The sequence below is a fragment of the Alligator mississippiensis genome, chromosome 3 (genome assembly GCF_030867095.1).
Source record: "Alligator mississippiensis isolate rAllMis1 chromosome 3, rAllMis1, whole genome shotgun sequence".
NCBI classification, from domain to species: domain Eukaryota; kingdom Metazoa; phylum Chordata; order Crocodylia; family Alligatoridae; genus Alligator; species Alligator mississippiensis.
The window spans coordinates 43,739,586-43,761,283 of record NC_081826.1 but is presented as its reverse complement, the minus strand read 5'-3'; the positions used below and the strand labels follow the sequence as shown (position 1 = coordinate 43,761,283).

At 46.1% G+C, this 21,698-nt stretch overlaps 1 protein-coding gene across 1 annotated transcript in view; it reads right to left on the bottom strand.

Moving 5' to 3' along the window:
• CDH17 (cadherin 17) overlaps nucleotides 1–21,698 on the bottom strand; it is a 55,154-nt gene that overhangs the window by 23,485 nt on the left and 9,971 nt on the right. Inside the window, exons 5-10 of the mRNA XM_019495694.1 lie at nucleotides 19,477–19,618; nucleotides 16,811–16,969; nucleotides 14,027–14,226; nucleotides 3,978–4,109; nucleotides 1,742–1,892; nucleotides 820–1,035 (exon numbers count right to left, since the gene is read on the bottom strand). Coding sequence (XP_019351239.1) covers nucleotides 820–1,035; nucleotides 1,742–1,892; nucleotides 3,978–4,109; nucleotides 14,027–14,226; nucleotides 16,811–16,969; nucleotides 19,477–19,618 — 1,000 coding nt within the window. The remainder of the gene's footprint in view (nucleotides 1–819; nucleotides 1,036–1,741; nucleotides 1,893–3,977; nucleotides 4,110–14,026; nucleotides 14,227–16,810; nucleotides 16,970–19,476; nucleotides 19,619–21,698) is intronic.

The window sequence follows — 21,698 nt, the reverse complement described above, 5'->3', positions numbered from 1 at the left end:
GGCTGCCCACTTGTTGAAGGTTTTTCTATGACTTTAGAACTTAGAAAATATAAGAGTAATTTCTTTTAAATATTAATAAGGTTGATATTTCTTTGGATTGAAGTATATTTTATAAATTCTAATCATTTGCTTGATATGCCTTACCTGTGTGGTTTGCTCATTTATATCTCATCTGTATTTCATTATTAAATTTGCTATTAACATTTATCTATATTTATACTAGTGTATATTTAATTTTGGTGAGACTACCTATTTGAACCTTTCTTCATTCCCAAAATACCTCTGGAGGTCATCATCATGCATCTTCTTCAGTTTTCTATATTGTGGGTAACCCTTTCTTCAAGAGCTCACCTCTGCATCTTTAAAAAAACTAAGTGAAATTCAAAAAGAAGTGTAGCTTTCAGTCTTGCTGGGTACATCTACATGTTCATTATTAATGTGCCTTAGATACTGCACATTTAGTTTAGTACTTGCTTAATAAAGTACTAACAAAATGCACAGTAATTACAGTTACTGTGCAGTAGCACCAGCACACAGGTATTTTGTGATGCTTACTGTGCATTAGCCTAATAACAATGCCCAGCAGGCTATTAGCATGTTTCTTAATTGCCACACTACTGCACAGTGTTATTAAACTAATTATTAAACTAATGTTCAGTAAGTGTCTCATGTAGATGGGCCCACTGTTTAGTGCCTTTAGTGCCCTCTCCTGCAACACCTAAATTCCTGAACAAGAACAACTTGGATACTGAACACTGAATCAGGTAAGGTGAAGTGTGAGATTCTTCCAATGTGTAACAAACAACCATCTCTACTGACCTGCATCTGTTACTTCCACTTTCAGGGTATAGTTAGAAACTATGTGCTTGTTTAATGAAGAGCTCCTTAACTGGAATGTCCCGGCTTCTTGCTGAACAATGAATAATTTATCTACAGGAATTTTGGGGTTCTGATCCACAATATGGAATTGCAAGCGAGAATTAAGAGTGCCTTGTTGATCCATGTCTGAAGCTTCCAGAGTTCCAATAATACTTCCTAGGGTCAAGGAAAGATAGATATTAGTCAGATAACATATTTTCTCCACTTCCCCACAGAATGAAATACAAAGAACCTCAACAGTGATACAAATATTGGAGAAGCAATACAATCCTGAAAAGAAACACAGTAGATTGACTTAAAATATGTGCTCTGACTTAGACAGCAGTTATAGGACCTGATTCAGTTATTACTGGGAGCAATTTTATTGCTTGTATTATGCACTGTGGTTAGAGTAAATGATCATTGCGGACAATCCTGGCCTTAGCAGTGAATAAATAATACGAAGACTTTGGGATAGATTTAACTTACAATTCCACTGGAATCAGTGAAGTCATATCTGTGCACATAAGGGGGAAAGAAATGCAATTACTCAATTAGAGCAAGCATTATCTTGTATTTTAATAAAGAAAGGGGAATTCTTTTTTACATCTTAGCAGTGGAGCAAAACTGAGGTTGTGGAAGATAGTGTTATAGACTAAATGCAATCAAATTTGTACACTGAAGGTTTGATTCGGCACCTTTAATCACACTGACAGTCTTTTTCACAGTTGTCAGTGAGATAGTGCATGAGTAAGCACTCTACCTACAGAATGCCTGTGGCTGCAGAAGGCCTTAAAATGATAGCTTTAGTCGTCTTTAACGGAAACAGCATTCAGACCAAGAGAATGCTTTTGCAGTATAGGATCAAAAAATATTTTCTTACCTACATTTTCATTCTCCTGAACTTCAAATATGGTTAAAGCTTTCTGGCACACAGGTGGATTATCATTAACATCTTCCACCACAATTTGAATTTCCAAAGGCTTGTCTAGTATTTCTCCTTGTTCATCTTTTGCAGTTGCATAGAAGGTATACTGCAACAAGAATGGCAAAAGGTAAACACTATAATAGTTTAGACTGAAATGACAATGAAAAACAATGAAAACCTGGTTAGAAAATAAAAGATCCTTTTGCACATTTGGTCAGTATTTTTGTACTACTTACAGGTTCTTTGATGATCCCTATTTCCTTAGCATTTGAGTCAGATTCTCCAAGGCATTTATATATATTTGAGAGTCTGGGTCTGGGTCTGGGTGCCTCAGAACTGATCAGTGAATTTATTTTCTCAACACCCAAGAGATGTACAAATATATTATTATGTTCATTTCACTAGATGGTAACAGAGCATGATTTACCTTAAGTCACAAAAGAATGCCTGTATGAGAGTAGGACTATAATATAGTCTGCAGGGGAAACCCTGATTCGAGTAGATGTCCACAGGAAAAGTCCCATTGATTTCAATGGTCCAAGATGTCACTGTAGAGCTGTTTAGACCCAATCCAGAGTCTATGGTTATGGATAAATGTGTACCTGAAGTGGCTTCAACATGGCATGGTAAGAGGCTGTTCGGGAATGCAATGCAGCTGTTATGCTGTAACTTACGTGTGAATGAGCCTGTAGCGCTACAAGCGAGCTAAACTGCCCCAGCTTTAACCATGGATGAGGCACAGTTAACCTTGGAGCAGTTTTGCTATACTTGTAGTATTCCACTTACAGCATAACTGCTACTTCTCATTGTTTTTTGGAGGTTTTTCCAAAAGAATCTGTCTTTTTTCCCACACCCTAATGATGACGTGTTGGTGTGGGATCAACGAATTCCCAGGCAAATGCTGACTATGCCTTTACAGGAAATGAAAAGAGAAACATTCTGGAAAAAAATGGTTTTTTCAAATTCAACATCACATGTATAAAATTGATCTGTATATGCTGACCAATTGCTGTTCAGTATTTTATCATCTCTTTCAGCACCAAAAGGTAGGTTTAGGTCCTGAAAACTTATAATGTATATAATCTTTTTCTTAGCTCAGTCAAAAATATGCAATTATTTCCCGTGTTCAATAATTATTGTCAAAAAGAAAATACATTTAACTCCCACATAGACTGGAAACTTCACATTATGACAGCACTCTGGCCTGTCCTTGGGGTTAATTCAAAATGCAAATTTTTGTTTATCCATTACTACAAGTCAGATCCTGGCCAGTCACCAGAACAAAGCAGTCATTCAGCTGGTGGATACCTGTGATTCACACATCATGAGGAAGCCTCAGGTGGTGGCAGGCCACCAGAACAGCTCCTATGTCCAACATCTTTGCCAAGTCTCCTCTTTAGTGGGGGGACTATGGCCAGGGGAAAGAGAGATTGGGAACAGTGCTATTAAACTCTAGTGATTCCCAGCTGCCCTGAAGGCCCCCAAGAATGATGGAGAAGTAGCACAACTTAGAGCAGGCCTTGAGCTACAGTGGTAATTCAAGCTCACACTTTGACTTAACATATGATTTTAATTAGGAAAGAAAAATGAGTTTGCACAGTTAAAGCCTAGCCCTAGGATATATGTTACACAGTATATATACAACTCTTTGTTCCTCTTTGTAGAATGTAGGAATGCATTTGGAGAGAGAGTGAACTGGAAAACATCTGTTGCTATCCTAACAGGAAATGCATTTATTCTTTTTTATCTGTTGTCAAAAAAATAAATCCCCATCCTATCTCCTACAGAAAAGCAGAGGGAAGATTTCAGAGATCTATGATTCCTAACCACAGAAAGCACAGTGCACTTTTCAGTCAGGTACTGTAATACTTTCTTGGTATATATCTCATATTCTATGTACATCAGTGTAGACTATGAACACTAAAAGGCATACAGAACTAGAAGAAAAATATAAATACTGAATTAATGCCTATTGGATAAATTAATATAATCAGGTGGGATTAACACGTTTGTTCTTAAATTGCATTAAATTCCATGTCTATTAACTCACTTGGATTCAACAAGAAAAAACATCAAACCAAACCTGTCCTTCCTCTTTTTCTTCCGTCCACAACCAACTTTCATACATTTGTACACACGCATAACAACTCCTCAAGCTAAGATTATGGTTAGGTTTTACAAGTTTACTTACAAAATCCTTTTCTTCCCTGTCCAATGGTTCAGTCACATAAATAGTCCCGTTCTTATTGATCGTAAATGGGAACCTGGGCAACCTCTCTTTTGGAAGAAGTTCATATTTTGCATCTGGATCATTCCACTGTACCTAAAATTTAAAAAAATGAATCAAGGTAAAAGACTTTAAGAACTGCAGGCTGAGCTTTAACAAGATTAAGTGGTGGCAACCATTGATCCTCCTGGATCATGGTATATGCATGAAGGCCACCCAGACCTTTGATGCATATGCCTGGGCAGAAATTTTTGGAGGAGTGGAGGCTGCCCACACCTTCCATCCTCCTTTTAGGCCACTGAGACAGAATCCAAAAAACAGACTGAGTCTCATAGGCATGTACAGGGAGATATGGGGGGCACATCCCCCCCGCCGAGATTGGCCACCACCGAAGCCACGGCTAGCTTCTGTGGGCAGTCACCACTCACTGAGTAACCCTGGATGTCACTTTTGTCTGTGTGATAGCTCTTGATAAAACACCCTTTTTTAAAAGCACTTTGAGATCTACTTATCTGCACAGGAATAAGATACTACTATTAGAATGTCATAACACTAATTTATAACAGCTTTTCATACCAATCAACTCTTCTGCTTGTCCTTTTCATGTTTTTTCACCGAAGGTTGGATGCATGCATGAAGATATGAAGTGGATAGTCAAACTGTAGGAGTATGTGCGCATATGTTTGTATAATACCTTCCAAAAATTATTGACATGGTCTGGCACAAATGGAAGTCTTTGGATACAGGAAATTTATTTCTTCATAAACATGTAAGACTTTTATCTATATAAATAAGTAGGAGCTGCTGTTTATGCAGTAGCCAGTGAGACACCACCTTCTATTCCACAACGCTCCATAGAGAGAAGAGACATATCTGTGGTTTCCCTAGGAAATTTTGATATCGATTATCTCAATATATAGTTATTACTTTTGCCTCATGTGATGATATCTGGACTTTCTCCCACCTGCGCTCACTTTGATCCTACTTGATCCTACTACCAAGTCAATGGAAACACTCCTATTGCCTTTAATGGAAGTAGAATAAGGTCTTCTGCATGTTGTTTAAAAACCAGCTGTTCTCAGGAACAGGGTGTGTGGCATCTTGTAATACTCTAAAGATCAGAATACTGTAGGATCCAGTTCCAAGTAAACTTTCAAAGTCAAACATTTCTGGGACAATGTTTTCATATTGGTAAATATTTGCATACATATATGTTACTTTAGCTATGCTGTTATCATCAAAGTGTTCTGCATTTGCACTGCACAGTATCAGAGAGGGTCAGTGTTATAATACGGAATGAGGGAAATTGAAAGAAAGGAAGCTGTCTTGTCTACTAATCTGAAGGTAGCAATACATCTTACAAGATTTTAAAAACCTCAATGGGTGTGTCTACACATGCTATAATACAGAACAATAAACTCGGGTGCATATTGTGCCAGAGTTTATTGTTCCCAGGTGCAGCATTTCATAGATTCATAGATGTAGGGTTGGAGGGGACCTGAGCAGATCATCAAGTCCGACGCCCTGCCCTGGGCAGGAATGAATACTGGGCTCATGTGACCCCTACTAAGTTTAAGCTCATATGACCCCAGCTAGGTAGTTATCAAGCCTCGTTTAAAGACCCCTAAGGTAGGAGCCAGCACCACTTCCCTTGGAAGCTGGTTCCAGATCCTGGCTGCCCTGACTGTGAAGTAGTGCTTCCTGGTGTCTAGCCTGAACCTACTTTCAATCAACTTGTGGCCATTATTCCTTGTTACTCAGCGAGGTGCTTGGGGGAACAGGTTCTCTCCCATTCCCCTCTGGTCCTCCCTGGTAAGTTTATAGACAGCCACTAGATCCCCTCTCAGCCTTCTCTTGTGAAGGCTGAACAGGTTCAGGTCCCTTAGCCTCTCCTTGTAGTGCCTGCCCTGCTGCCCCCTGATCATGCAGGTGGCCCTCCTCTGGACCCTCTCGATGCTGGCCACATCCCTCCTGAAGTGCGGTGCCCAGAACTGGATGCAGTACTCCAACTGCAGCCTGACCAGTGCCGTGTGGAGGGGGAGGATCACCCCTTTGGACCTGCTCGTGAAGCATCTGTGGATGCATGACAAGGTGTGGTTGGCCTTGCTGACTGCGTCCTCGCATTGGCGGCCCATGTTCATTTTAGAATCGATAATGACTCCAAGATCTCTTTCTGCCTCCGTGCTTTCAAGAAGGGAGTTCCCCAGCCTATAGGTATGCTGCTCATTCTTTCTGCCAAAGTGCAGTACCCTGCACTTGTCAGTATTGAATCCCATCCTATTCACATTCACCCACCCCTATAACCTGTTCATAGATTCACAGATTCATAGATGTTAGGGTCGTAAGGGACCTCAATAGATCACCGAGTCCGACCCCCTGCATAGGCAGGAAAGAGTGCTGGGTTTAGATGACCCCAGCTAGATGCCTATCTAACCTCCTCTTGAAGATCCCCCAGGGTAGGGGAGAGCACCACCTCCCTTGGGAGCCCATTCCAGACCTTGGCCACTCTAACTGTGAAGAAGTTCTTCCTAATGTTTAGTCTAAATCTGCTCTCTGCTAGCTTGTGGCCATTATTTCTTGTAACCCACAGGGGTGCCTTGGTGAGTAAAACCTCACCAATTCCCTTCTGTACCCCCGTGATGAACTTATAGGCAGCCACAAGGTCACCTCTCAACGTTCTCTTGCGGAGGCTGAAGAGGTCCGGGTGCCCTAGTCTCTCCTCATAGGGCTTGGCCTGCAAGCCCTTAACCATACGAGTGGCCCTTCTCTGGACCCTCTCCAGGTTATCCACATCTCCCTTGAAGTGCGGTGCCCAGAATTGCACGCAGTACTCCAACTGCGGTCTGACCAGCGCCCGATAGAGGGGCAGTATCACCTCTTTGGATCTATTCATCATGCATCTGCTGATGCACAATAAAGTGCCATTAGCTTTTCTGATGGTTTCGTCATACTGCTGACTCATGTTCATCTTGGAGTCCACTAGGACTCCAAGGTCCCTTTCCACTTCCATGCTACCCAGCAGGTCATTCCCTAGGCTGTAGGTGTGCTGGACATTTTTCCTCCCTAGGTGCAGCACTTTGCATTTCTCCTTGTTGAACTGCATTCTGTTGTTTTCTGCCCACTTGTCCAACCTGTCCAGGTCTGCTTGCAGCTGTTCCCTGCCCTCCGGCGTGTCCATTTCTCCCCATAGCTTTGTGCCATCCACAAACTTGGACAGAGTACACTTCACTCCCTCGTCCAAGTAGCTGATGAAGACATTAATGAATATCGGTCCAAGGACCAAGCCCCGTGGGACCCCACTGCCCACACCCTTCCAGGTCGAAACCGACCCATCCACCACGACTCTCTGGGTGCACCCCTCCAGCCAATTCACCACCCACCGGACTGTGTAGTCATCCAAGTCACAGCCTCTTAACTTGTTCACCAGTATGGGGTGGGATACCGTATCAAAGGCCTTCCTGAAGTCTAAGTATACGACATCCACCCCTCCTCCTGTGTCCAGGCGTTTCGTAACCTGGTCATAAAAAGAGACTAGATTAGTCAGGCACGATTTGGAAAGGGATCTCGGAGTCCTACTGGACTCCAAGATGAACATGAGCCGGCAGTGTGACGAAGCCATCAGAAAAACTAATGGCACTTTATCGTGCATCAGCAGATGCATGATGAACAGAACCAAGGAGGTGACACTTCCCCTCTATCGGGCGGTGGTCAGACCGCAGTTGGAATACTGCATGCAGTTTTGGGCACCGCACTTCAAGAGAGATGTGGATAACCTGGAGAGGGTCCAGAGAAGGGCCACTCGTATGGTTAAGGGCTTGCAGGCCAAGCCCTATGAGGAGAGACTAGGGCACCCAGACCTCTTCAGCCTCCGCAAGAGAAGGTTGAGAGGCGACCTTGTGGCTACCTATAAGTTCATCATGGGGGCACAGAAGGGAATTGGTGAGGTTTTACTCACCAAGGCACCCCTGTGGGTTACAAGAAATAATGGCCACAAGCTAGCAGACAGCAGATTTAGACTAAACATTAGGAAGAACTTCTTCACAGTTCGAGTGGCCAAGGTCTGGAACGGGCTCCCAAGGGAGGTGGTGCTCTCCCCTCCCCTGGGGGTCTTCAAGAGGAGGTTGGATATGCATCTAGCTGGGGTCATCTAGACCCAGCACTCTTTCCTGCCTATGCAGGGGGTCGGACTCAATGATCTATTGAGGTCCCTTCCGACCCTAACATCTATGAATCTATGAATCTACGACTCTCGTAGTCCAGCATCGACTCTTGTACACCAGGTAACTGGACCTCTCCAGGTCCAGTTATATCCTGTCCCTCCCTTCTAGCGTGCCCACTTAGCCCCAAATCTTGGTGTTGTCAGCAAATTTCACCCCTGTGCGGGCCGGGGGCAAGCCGGGCCCATCTTTGCACACGTGGACTGTGGCCAGCAGCCCGGGCACGTGGGGCTGGAGAAAACTGCGGGGCGGTTTGGTATGCGCGAGCTAGAATTAGTCACAGAGGCGTAGTGGTTGATTGAAAAGATTATTTACTTACACCCAAGATGGTCACAGTGTAGGCTGGATAGCTTTCCAGGTGCAGCTCTGCTTCAGTCATCATTGGAGGACTCTGACAAACTCGGTTCTTTGGCCCTGGAGTGGTTTAGGCTCCGCGGATTTGGCAATTCTTTCCTCACAAAGTTGCTGAAGCTCCGTGGGTTCAGTTTGGTTCCCAGGTCCCCCGGAGCTGTTAAGACTCCATGGGTTTGAAAATTGGGTTCGGTTCCCTGGCCCAGGAGCTGTTAAGACTCCGTGGGTTCGAAAATTGGGTTCAAAGGATAGGGCTTTAAACTAGGCTCGTCGGGGGGAGGGGAGTACGAGGGCAGGGGAAGCTGTGGACCACCAAACCATGTGGCACCCACAAGGACAGCCCAGCCTGAAGAAGGAGAACATTGGAAACCTGAAAGCCATGGGGAGACCAGCACTACAGAACAGGTAAGAAACAAGAAGGTAAGAAACAATGGGCCCCTTGGGACTCGGAGCGGGGGGGCAGCAAAGGCACCAGTCGCAGGGCTCAAGTGCCTATATGCTAATATAGGCACTTGAGCCTATATTAGTATATAGCTCAAGTACTAGGGCAGAAACAATTGGTGACAGATAGGGGGGACAAGGCTGAACTCCTCAACGAGTTCTTTGCCTCAGTGTTCCTAAGTGAGGGGCACGACAAGTCTCTCACTGGGGTTGTAGAGAGGCAGCAGCAAGGCGCCAGACTTCCATACGTAGATCCTGAGGTGGTGCAGAGTCACTTGGAAGAACTGGATGCCTTTAAGTCGGCAGGCCCGGATGAGCTCCATCCGAGGGTGCTGAAGGCACTGGCCGACATCATTGCAGAGCCACTGGCGGGAATATTTGAACGCTCGTGGCGCACGGGCCAAGTCCCGGAGGACTGGAAAAGGGCTAACGTGGTCCCCATTTTCAAAAAGGGGAGGAAGGAGGACCCGGGCAACTATAGGCCAGTCAGTCTCACCTCCATCCTTGGTAAAGTCTTTGAAAAAATTATCAAGGCTCACATTTGTGAGAGCCCGGCAGGACAAATTATGCTGAGGGGAAACCAGCACGGGTTTGTGGAGGGCAGATCATGCCTGACCAATCTAGTCTCTTTCTATGACCAGGTTACGAAATGCCTGGACACAGGAGGAGGGGTGGATGTTGTATACTTAGACTTCAGGAAGGCCTTCGATACGGTATCCCACCCCATACTGGTGAACAAGTTAAGAGGCTGTGACTTGGATGACTACACAGTCCAGTGGGTGGTGAATTGGCTGGAGGGTCGCACCCAGAGAGTCGTGGTGGATGGATCGGTTTCGACCTGGAAGGGTGTGGGCAGTGGGGTCCCGCAGGGCTCGGTCCTTGGACAGATACTCTTTAATGTCTTCATCAGTGACTTGGACGAGGGAGTCAAATATACTCTGTCCAAGTTTGCAGATGACACAAAGCTATGGGGAGAAGTGGACACGTCGGAGGGCAGGGAACAGCTGCAGGCAGACCTGGATAGGTTGGACAAGTGGGCAGAAAACAACAGGATGCAGTTCAACAAGGAGAAATGCAAAGTGCTGCACCTAGGGAGGAAAAATGTCCAGCACACCTACAGCCTAGGGAATGACCTGCTGGGTGGCACAGAGGTGGAAAGGGATCTTGGAGTCCTAGTGGACTCCAAGATGAACATGAGCCGGCAGTGTGACAAAGCCATCAGAAAAGCCAATGGCACTTTATCGTGCATCAGCAGATGCATGACGAATAGGTCCAGGGAGGTGATACTTCCCCTCTATCGGGCGCTGGTCAGACCGCAGTTGGAGTACTGCGTGCAATTCTGGGCGCCACATTTCAAGAAGGATGCGGATAACCTGGAGAGGGTCCAGAGAAGGGCAACTCGTGTGGTTAAGGGCCTGCAGACCAAGCCCTACGAGGAGAGACTAGAGAAACTGGACCTTTTCAGCCTCCGCAAGAGAAGGTTGAGAGGCGACCTTGTGGCTGCCTTTAAGTTCATCACGGGGGCACAGAAGGGAATTGGTGAGTATTTATTCACCAAGGCACCCCCGGGGGTTACAAGAAATAATGGCCACAAGCTAGCAGAGAGCAGATTTAGATTGGACATTAGGAAGAACTTCTTCACAGTTCGAGTGGCCAAGGTCTGGAATGGGCTCCCAAGGGAGGTGGTGCGCTCCCCTACCCTGGGGGTCTTCAAGAGGAGGTTAGATGAGTATCTAGCTGGGGTCATCTAGACCCAGCACTCTTTCCTGCTTATGCAGGGGGTCGGACTCGATGCTCTATTGAGGTCCCTTCCGACCCTAACATCTATGAATCTATGAATCTATGGATACGTCTAGGATTGTGCTCGGCGACAGGGAGAGGCCAGAGGCTGTTTAGACCTCTGTTGCCTGCTTAAGAGAGGCGCGTTGGGTCCGCAAGGGTCCACATCGCTTGGAGATCTTCACACAGCGTGAAGTCTCCTACTCCTGGTAAGTTCTGTCTCTCTCCAGGTTTCCTCTCTCTCCGACTTGGGCAGAAACTACCCAAGCCTTTTGTACGGCTAGCAAGCCAATAGCTAGCTGCCACGTGTGCCTACATTTAGAACCGGCCAATAATGTGGCGTGAATCTAAATACAAATGGCGGGAACTCCTTTGCACCGTGCATCTCTGAGATGCAAAAGAAATGCACCATGCAAAGAAGCTGCAAATAGGTGGGAAATCCCCCATTGCACCAGAGTTCTCTCCCGCAGCAGAGAACTCTACCGTGCAAGGAAACTGTAATTTAGGCGGGAACATAATTTAGCGTTGCTGAAGCACACACAAACAACAAATCACAACTTTGGGTTGTGACAACCCCCTCATCCAAGTCACTAATAAATTGAACAGTACAGGCCCAAGGACCGAGCCCTGGGGACTCCACTGCCCACCTCCCTCCAGGTCAAATATGACCCATCCACCACCACTCTCTGGGTGCAGCCCCCCAGCCAATTTGCAACCCATCTGACTATGTAGGCATCAATTCCACAGTCACCTAGCTTTTTAATGAGAATGTGTTCCCAGGACTGCAGCACATTGAGCTTGGTTGAAGCAGCCCCAGCTGACAGAGGGCCTTGGAGGGTCAGCCTGCCATCCTGGGGCTGCTCTTACCTGGCTCAACAAGCTGTGAAGGGACTGGGCAGAGCAAGAGAGTGCTCCATTGTGGGGCTAGCCAGCAGGCAGCCCCAACTCTGAAGCACCCTTATGCCCCAGCCAGCCCCATCAGCATCTAGTTCCTGAGACATGTGCAAAGATGAAGGTTTGCAAATTAACCTAGGTATAAACAGAGGTATGTCAAACAGCTGAGAGGCCCCTCACTGTTTGCTACAACTTTTATTTCAAAGGGACAATGGTTCTCCAACCAGCTACATGGAATCATTAATGAGCTCCAGCTGAGCAGAGAAGAGATGCCTTAGAAGAAAATTTGTCCTTTATTTGGCAACCCACTGAACATTTACTGGGACGAGAACCACTTAGATCTAGATGATCTGGGTTCTACCCCATTGCATGTTCTGTCTGTAATAAATTCTAGTTTAAATTCTATGACTAAATCAATTTTAAATCAATGCGCCTCTGCTTTCATAGTTCATATTATGCCAAATACCCTGAGAAAGTATCCTTTCTTTTCCTTCTTTGCTTTAGCAGAAGACTTGGTAGATTTCCTTTACTTCATAAACTATACAAACACCAGCACATTCTTTAAATAAAGAGTAGTAAAAGTGCTTCTCATTGCCCTAGGCCAGGGGCAGGCAAAAATATGGCCCACGGGCCACATCTGACCTGCCAGACATTTTCATCCCACCCAAATTGTACCCCACCCAGCCCTTCTTCCCACGAGGGTGGGAGCAAGGTGCCCATGTATACACATGCCCTAAACATATCCTATTGAGCCTTGCTCCCCCCTCATAGGCAGAAGTGCCTGGCCTGGCCAGCATGCAGCTTCCAGGTGGGACTGCTACTGCCCTTGCTGCAGCTGCCAGGGAGCTGCTGGGCTTCCCTGGTGTCCCACTTGCTCCAGGCAGCAGGTAAGGAAATGGTGGGGTCATGGCCGAGGCAGAGCTGCACCTGGGTGGGAGTGCACAGCATGGAGATGGGGCTGGTGGCAGTGTGGAGCCCACACCCAGGGGGACAGTGGCAGCATGGAGCTCGGGTGGTAAGGGTGCAGATGTGAAGGAGGGTGGGAGGGTGTGGGGACCCCCAAAACATTCCCCCCATGGCGTACAGCCCTGGCAGGCAGGAGTGGCAGCAGCAGTAGGCAGGGCTGCTCAGGGCACTCTTGCCTGGTGCAGGCACTGGTGCCTGGTGGTACATGGCTCCAAACAGCATTGCACATTGGAGTGAGGAGCACAGCCCTGCCAGGCCATCTCTATTGCTGGCTCTCCCCACCGTGCACACACAGCCCCTGCACTCATGTGGCACAGGAGGGAAGCCCTGCAGGGGGTGGGGAAGACAGCAAGCTCCAGTATGTGGGCCTTCCCTCCCATGGCATGCGGGTGTGGGACTTGTGCGTGCGTGGGAGGAGGTACCAGTGATAGAGACAGTCTGGTGGTGGCTGCGCTCCTCAACGTGATGTGCAGCACTGGCCAGAGCTGTGCACTGCTGAGTGCCCCTGCCTTGTGCTGCACCATGGAGGGGAGTATGGGGGCAGTCCCCACACACCCCCACCCTCTCTCACACCACACAAACACCACACACCCACACCCTGTTCCCACAACCCCCCAACATACCCTATGCCCCAACACACAGCCACACACCCTCACAACCCCCCCACACCCATCCATACCCCACCATACACACACACCCAACCATACCCCCCCACACGATATACAAAACTAAGAATTTTTTTAGTTATTATGCAATCAGTATACATGCAATCTATATACATACAGTATACAAATACAAATCATGACAAAAATATTTTTTGTAGTAAAATTAAAATATGTTATAGTAGATGTTTGACTTTTAGTGTATGATTTATTTTGTTTCTGGTTCTAAAATGGCAACCCCACCCTCCCAAAAGGAGTATTTCCGGGGGGCAAGAAGAGGGACTTCTGGTGGCAATGATCAGGGGCTAAGGCTGGGACCAGGATGGTGTCCTGGGGGTGGGGCACCTGTCAAGAGGTGGAGCTACCCACCAAAAATTGCCAAACCTTGTTAAGAGGCCCTCCACCTAAAATAATAAAGGCTACATCTAAATCATGTCCAAATTACTGCTTGCATGATAAAGATATAATAATGCAACCTGCACTATTCCAGATTTGCAGCCTATATAAACTATTCCCAATCCTGAAATCTGTATTCTGTGTTCACCTAAGTCTTCCTTGAGCAAAACTCACATAGACCTTCATGTCCAGCACTGGAGATATACCAAAGTGTTCTAACTAAAGGAAAGAGATTTTGCACCGGGGGTAAGATTTAGGGCAGGTAGATGCATTGACATCAGTCATTTATCTGCTTTCTAGATCCTACCTGAGTGATGTTGTTGGGATAGGGACCAAGATAGTTCTCTCTGATATGTACTGGAGGAGGTGCCTTCCAAAGGTTCTCCTTAACAGTGATTTCCACATCAGCATTATTGGTGAAAGCATTCCCTGTCATTCCTGCCAAATCCTTCACTGTGACAACAAGGGTGAAATGATCCTGCTTCTGGGGATCTAGAAGACGAGCTCCTAGAAACCAAAACAAAGTGATATGAATGAAACAATACCAAGGCTCTGATATTACACACACATTGCTTATCAACAGAGGGATCCTAAACACTTTTTTGTGTATCTGTGCCAGCACATGTTTTTATATAACTGTTATTCCAAGGTATTTTTCATCAGCCCCTAAAATGGATTGGGTGTATTGCTTTATCCTGCTTCCCAAGGGAGAGAATAAGGACTGGAAAGCATAGGTAGTATTTCAAGGTCTGATCAATTCCAGTTGATTTCATGAGGCCCTTCATTTATTTCTCTGTCATAATTACCTAAAAGCCTGAGAACTGCTCTTCTGCTGAGTGCAATACTATACTGGAATTTTAATATTTAAATAAATAAATAAATAAACACACAGATTTTTGAGAGACAATTCTTATTTGGTGCTTATCTGAACTAGCATAAGGTAATGCCATTGTAAAGATGCATTGTCCAAGAAGACAACAAGAAATTGTTTTTTAGATATATTGGGAGTAAAAGGAAGGCCCAGGGAGGAATAGGACCTCTGCTAAATGGGCAGAAACAATTGGTGACAGACAGGGGGGACAAGGCTGAACTCCTCAACGAGTTCTTTGCCTCAGTGTTCCTAAGTGAGGGGCACAACAAGTCTCTCACTGGGGTTGTAGAGAGGCAGCAGCAAGGCGCCAGACTTCCATACGTAGATCCTGAGGTGGTGCAGAGTCGGCAGGCCCGGATGAGCTCCATCCGAGGGTGCTGAAGGCACTGGCCAACATCATTGCAGAGCCACTGGCGGGAATATTCGAACGCTCGTGGCGCACGGGCCAAATCCTGGAGGACTGGAAAAGGGCTAATGTGGTCCCCATTTTCAAGAAGGGGAGGAAGGAGGACCCGGGCAACTATAGGCCAGTCAGTCTCACCTCCATCCTTGGTAAAGTCTTTGAAAAAATTATCAAGGCTCACATTTGTGAGAGCCCAGCAGGGCAAATTATGCTGAGGGGAAACCAGCATGGGTTTGTGGCAGGCAGATCGTGCCTGACCAATCTATTCGCCTTCTATGACCAGGTTACGAAACGCCTGGACACAGGAGGAGGGGTGGATGTTGTATACTTAGACTTCAGGAAGGCCTTCGATACGGTATCCCACCCCATACTGGTGAACAAGTTAAGAGGCTGTGATGTGGATGACTACACAGTCCGGTGGGTGGCGAATTGGCTAAAGGGTCGCACCAAAAGAGTCGTGGTGGATGGGTCGGTCTCGACCTGGAAGGGTGTGGGCAGTGGGGTCCCGCAGGGCTCAGTCCTTGGACCGATACTCTTTAATGTCTTCATCAGTGACTTGGACGAGGGAGTCAAATGTACTCTGTCCAAGTTTGCAGATGACACAAAGCTATGGGGAGAAGTGGACACGCCGGAGGGCAGGGAACAGCTGCAGGCAGACCTGGATAGGTTGGACAAGTGGGCAGAAAACAACAGGATGCAGTTGAACAAGGAGAAATGCAAAGTGCTGCACCTAGAGAGGAAAAATGTCCAGCACACCTACAGCCTAGGGAATGACCTGCTGGGTGGCACAGAGGTGGAAAGGGATCTTGGAGTCCTAGTGGACTCCAAGATGAACATGAGCCGGCAGTGTGACGAAGCCATCAAAAAAGCCAATGGCACTTTATCGTGCATCAGCAGATGCATGACGAATAGGTCCAGGGAGGTGATACTTCCCCTCTATAGGGCGCTGGTCAGACCGCGGTTGGAGTACTGCGTGCAATTCTGGGCGCCGCACTTCAAGAAGGATGCGGATAACCTGGAGAGGGTCCAGAGAAGGGCAACTCATATGGTCAAGGGCCTGCAGACCAAGCCCTACGAGGAGAGACTAGAGAAACTGGACCTTTTCAGCCTCCGCAAGAGAAGGTTGAGAGGCGACCTTGTGGCTGCCTTTAAGTTCATCACGGGGGCACAGAAGGGAATTGGTGAGTATTTATTCACCAAGGCACCCCCGGGGGTTACAAGAAACAATGGCCACAAGCTAGCAGAGAGCAGATTTAGATTGGACATTAGGAAGAACTTCTTCACAGTTCGAGTGGCCAAGGTCTGGAACGGGCTCCCAAGGGAGGTGGTGCTCTCCCCTACCCTGGGGGTCTTCAAGAGGAGGTTAAATGAGTATCTAGCTGGGGTCATCTAGACCCAGCACTCTTTCCTGCTTATGCAGGGGGTCGGACTAGATGATCTATTGAGGTTCCTTCTGACCCTAACATCTATGAATCTATGAATCTATAAGAAACACCTGTTCATGACAAATATATAATCTACTGGCACTATCATAATTAACTCATAATTATCCATTTCTGTTCTCTTTTTTGGTGCTTAGTCCAACAGGATGCTGTGACTGAGGCTTCTAGGCACTACAAAAATAGACAATAATCGGTTATACTGTATGAGATGGTAGTTCCATAAGTGGTTAAGCATAACAACTAATTCCACGGAATAACAGAAGACATTTTCAAGTCATCTCTTCCTTAATATTTTCTATATCAACTATCACTACCGCTACTATATCTAAGCAGTTCACAAATACAAGTTTCAACCAAGACAATAATTTTCCATACCTTGAGGACTAGTAGCGATTCCTCCAGTTTTATTATTGATCTCAAAAAGCATCACATTATAGGGGTTAGGAAAATGCTGGAAAATGCTGTAACTCAGCTGTGCATTGGGAGTTGTAGGATCATCAAAGTCAGTAGCATGCACATACATGAAAGGTTTGCCTGTTTGGATAATAGAAGAAAAGTCAGTAAGAGAATGGAGAGTGAGGTCATGATTCTTCAGTTCATATAACAATCAGTCACAAGTGACAGAGAAAGGAAGACCCACAAGGATAGAATCATAGAAAAGTGGAGGGAGGGACGCAAGTAGGTCATCTAATCCAACTCCCTGCTCCAGTCAGGCTCATCTCTGATCTATCACCCCAGCCAGCAACTGTTTGTCTAACTTGCTCTTGAAAACTTCCCAGAATGGAGATTCCACAGGCTCTCTAAGTAATCCATTCCAGGGCTTAACCACCTTCCTAGTGAGAAAGTTTTTCCTAATATTCAAACTAAATGTCCTTTGTTGCAATTTCATAGATTTCATAGACATTAGGGCTGGAAGGGACCTCAGAAGATCATCGGGAGGGGGGGGCAGGGAACAACTACTAGCAGACCTGGACAGGTTGGACACATGGGCGGAAAACAATAGAATGAAATTCAACAAGGAGAAATGCAAAGTGCTGCACCTAGGGAGGAAAAATGTCCAGCATACCTACTGCCTCGGAAATTACCTGCTGGGTGGAACGGAAGCAGAAAGGGATCTTGGAGTCCTAGTGGACTCCAAGATGAACATGAGTCGGCAGTGTGACGAAGCCATAAGAAAAGCTAATGGCACTTTATCGTGCATCAGCAGATGCATGTTGAACAGAACCAAGGAGGTGATAATTCGCCTCTATCGGGCACTGGTCAGACCACAGTTGGAATACTGCATGCAGTTTTGGGTGCCACACTTCAAGAGGGATGTGGATAACCTGGAGAGGGTCCAGAGAAGGGCCACTCGTATGGTTAAGGGCTTGCAGGCCAAGCCCTGTGAGGAGAGACTGGGGCACCTGGACCTCTTCAGCCTCCGCAAGAGAAGGTTGAGAGGCGACCTTGTGGCTGCCGATAAGTTCATCACGGGGGCACAGAAGGGAATGGGTGAGATTTTATTCACCAAGGCACCCCTGGGGGTTACAAGAAATAATGGCCACAAGCTAGCAGAGAGCAGATTTAGACTGGACTTTAGGAAGAACTTCTTCACAGTTAGAGTGGCCAAGGTCTGGAATGGGCTCCCAAGGGAGGTGGTGCTCTCCCCTACCCTGGGGGTCTTCAAGAGGAGGTTAGATAAGCATCTAGCTGGGGTCACCTAAACCTCTTTCCTGCCTATGCAGGGGGTCGGACTCGATGATCTATTGAGGTCCCTTCCGACCCTAGCATCTATGAATCTATGAATCAAGTCCAGCCCCCTGCCCCAGGGGCAGGAAGTCAGCTGGCATCATACTGTTACTTCTTTTCCTGTCTCCTGTTGATAGAGAGAAGAGTCTATCACCATGCTCTATAACCACCTTTCAGGTATTTGAAGACTGTTGCCCATAGATGATACATAAGTGATGACAGTGGTGGGGCAAACCTTTGTGCCACTGGCACCACCGCTGCCCCCACTGCTGCCAGGCACTGGCTCTGTCCAGGTTGCAGCCCCACACCATGCCAATGACACAGTAATGGGGGGGGAGGGGCACGTGGCCCCCCCATGCACCCCTCCTTACGTGTCACCTATGCTGTTACCAAATCCCTGCTCAACCTTATAGAAAAGGAGGGCTGGAAGGACCTCAGGAGGTTATCCAATCCACCCTCCTAAGAAGTCTTCCTTTCTCCGGATTCAATAACCCCACTTCTTTCAATCTCTTCTTGTAAATCATATTTCCCAGACCTCTAATCGTTTTTGCTGCTCTCCAATGGACTCTTTTCTTGAAGTGTAGTACCCAAAACTGGCCATAGGACCTCAGGCAATGCTTTAACAGTGCTGAATAGAGGGGAAGAATCACTTCCCTTGACTTGCAAGCGGTACTCCTATGAATAAAACCATTTATGCTATTGGCCTTTTTTGTAACAAGAGCACACAGTTGGCTCATATTCAGCTTATGGTCTACCGTAACCCCCAGGTTCTTTTCTGCAGTACTGCAGCCTAGTCAGTCATTCCCCTATGTGTATTTATGCATGTGATTTTTCTATCCTAAGCACAGGACTTTGCCCTCATCCTTAGTGAATTTCGTTTGATTAATTTCAGACCATTTTTTCAGTTTATCAAGGTCATTCTGGATCCTAACTGTACCATGCAGAGCGTTCGCTCCTCCACCCAATTTGGTATAATCTGCAAATTTACTAAGTATGCACTAATGCACTCAGAACCTCTCAGCACCTACACTAATCAGGCTAAATGTATAGCCCTAACATCAAATCCCTTGGAGAATCTTATAGGTCCTGCCCTGGACACTTCCTCTCCCCACCTACACCAGGGGTGGGGAATTGTTTCGTCTACTAACTCTTCATCAGTGGGGAGTTCTTCTGCCCAGAGGGCATTCTCTGCTATCTATGTCTAAGTAGCTTGGGGTCACTTTGCACTGCTTAAGCCAGTAATCCAGAATGAATAAAGAAAATGTAAGAACAGTGAAAATCTTAACAACAATTATAATGATAATGGCAATTACCTGCACGTGAAGGTAGTGGCCTCACTACTCCAAAATACTTTTCCTGGTCAAACTGCGGCTGGTTATCATTGATGTCCTGAACATTTACAGTGATAATGTAGGGACCTTTTACTTTCTCTCCCTTTGCATCTACGGCATTCACCTAACAATGAAAAGAGAAATAAATGTCAGAGACCAATACCCATGTAAGTGATTTTGACCATTGCATCAGCCTGAGTCAAATGGGCTAGACCAGTGACATCACCAGTGAGATACTGTATTTTCTTTCCACCCACTCCAGGCCAAGTAGCTGGGAACTGCATTTGTGCTGCCGATGCTTATCCCAGCCCCCTGCTCCCTGACTGGGGTTGGGCAGATTCCAGCAGGTGGAGAGTTGCACCTGGGTTGGATGGCTGGGAACTCTGTCCATGCTACCACTGCTTCTCCCTCCCCCCTCTACCTCTCAGCTGCAGCACAGGTGCATCTTGGCCCCACTGCAGCTCCCCCCTGGCTGGAAGCTGAGCCCATGCTGCAGCCTTGGGGAGCATTGGGTGGTAGGGAAAAGAAACTGCAGCAAGAGTGCAGCTGGAAGCTGCCTGGCCCTGATGCAGCTCCTCACTGCTGAGCCCCTGAACAGGCACAGGCAAAGCCCTCCAGCTCCTGGGCTGGAGCCAGTGATTACATGAACCAAACCTGGCTCATGGGCCATATGTTGCTGCTCCAGTCTAGACCATTACTATCATTGTCAAGAGCCTGAATAAAAGTCACAAAGGCAATTGCTGCAACTTTCTCTCAACAAATCTTGGTACAACCCCTTTCAAAGGGATAAGTTTCTCTGGACTGGACTGTCAGTACCACAACCGCTTACTGCAGTTCATATCGTTTTGGCTTCATGACATCGTTCGCATGGTAGTTTCCGCAGCACAAAAACCAGCAATGAGGAAGAGGGTCATCCTCATGTGGTGGCCTGTTTCAGTAATAGTCTGAGCTCCTTTTCCCCGTGATTTCCCTGGAGGTTAGTTAAGGCTGGATTCTGAACATTGTTGAATAAGGCAAACTCTTCAGGACAGCTCAGTGTCAGGAATCAGTGTCTTTCATCTTTATAGTTCCATAATCCAACGCAGACTATCGAACTATGTGTATAGGGCATTGCTAATGGTAAAAATGTCAAGAAAAATAATTTGATTCAGAGGGCTCGCCTTAAGGATGAGCCTTAGGAGAGCAAAGCTGTGCAGGATTTTCCACCTCAGGAAAAGTTTTGAGATCTTGATTTTTTTTTCATTCTGAATCAAAATGGAAAACAGTCTTGAATTTATTTGTTGGAAGAAAAACTTGGAGAAATTCCATTTTGCAAGAACTGAAATTGATTTTTAGTTGATTCATTGGCTGCCCAGATTTCTAGGATGAGACAAATCATTTAAGTGAAAAATGTACTGAATGGCTGTAGTGTGAGATTATGTTAGAAATGTTTGATCCAGCTGATCCATGCAAAACCTAGAAGAGTGCCAATGATTTGGTAAGATAAGTGAGACTGAGGATATATCTACATAACATCCTGGGATGCTGTGAAGTCTTTTCAAGGGTGCCACACAACATTAGCACTGTTAGATGTGCATATATGGTTTACAAAATTAAAACCAGAAATTTTGAATAGGACTTCATAGTTTTAAAAACATTCTGACCTGTTGTGGTCTTTCTACATTCTTTGCAAGAAAAGAATTGCTCTACTATTTTTTATAGAAAAAAAACAAGCGAAAATTAAGATCTCACATTTTCTGAGGGGTGCCTAGAGTCTAATGAGGGGGTCTTCAGAAACACTGGTCTACACAGTAAAGTTTGTGCTCCAAGATAGTTTGAGTACAAGAAGCAGTATAACTATATTAGCACAGGACTCTGCCCAGGGTACTTAGACCTGCTGAGAAGTAGGATATATTAGTGCAGGTGGATTGCCATGCTTTTGCATCTGTACTTATTTTGGTACCCAAACTGTATCTCTGCTCAGCAGTGCATGGTGCCATTGTAGATATACTCAGAGATAAAATGGAAACAGAACAGACAAGAAGGTCTTGCTCATGCTCTACATTTACACAGGAACTTTTCTTACAAAATGGAGGACAACAACATTGCTTCAGCATTTGGTTTGATATACTAAGTTTTTGCAAATGTTTACTGGGTGCATAATTAGTACACTATTACCTTCATCAACCAGATTCATAATCTCATCACAAAAAGATATCCAATTA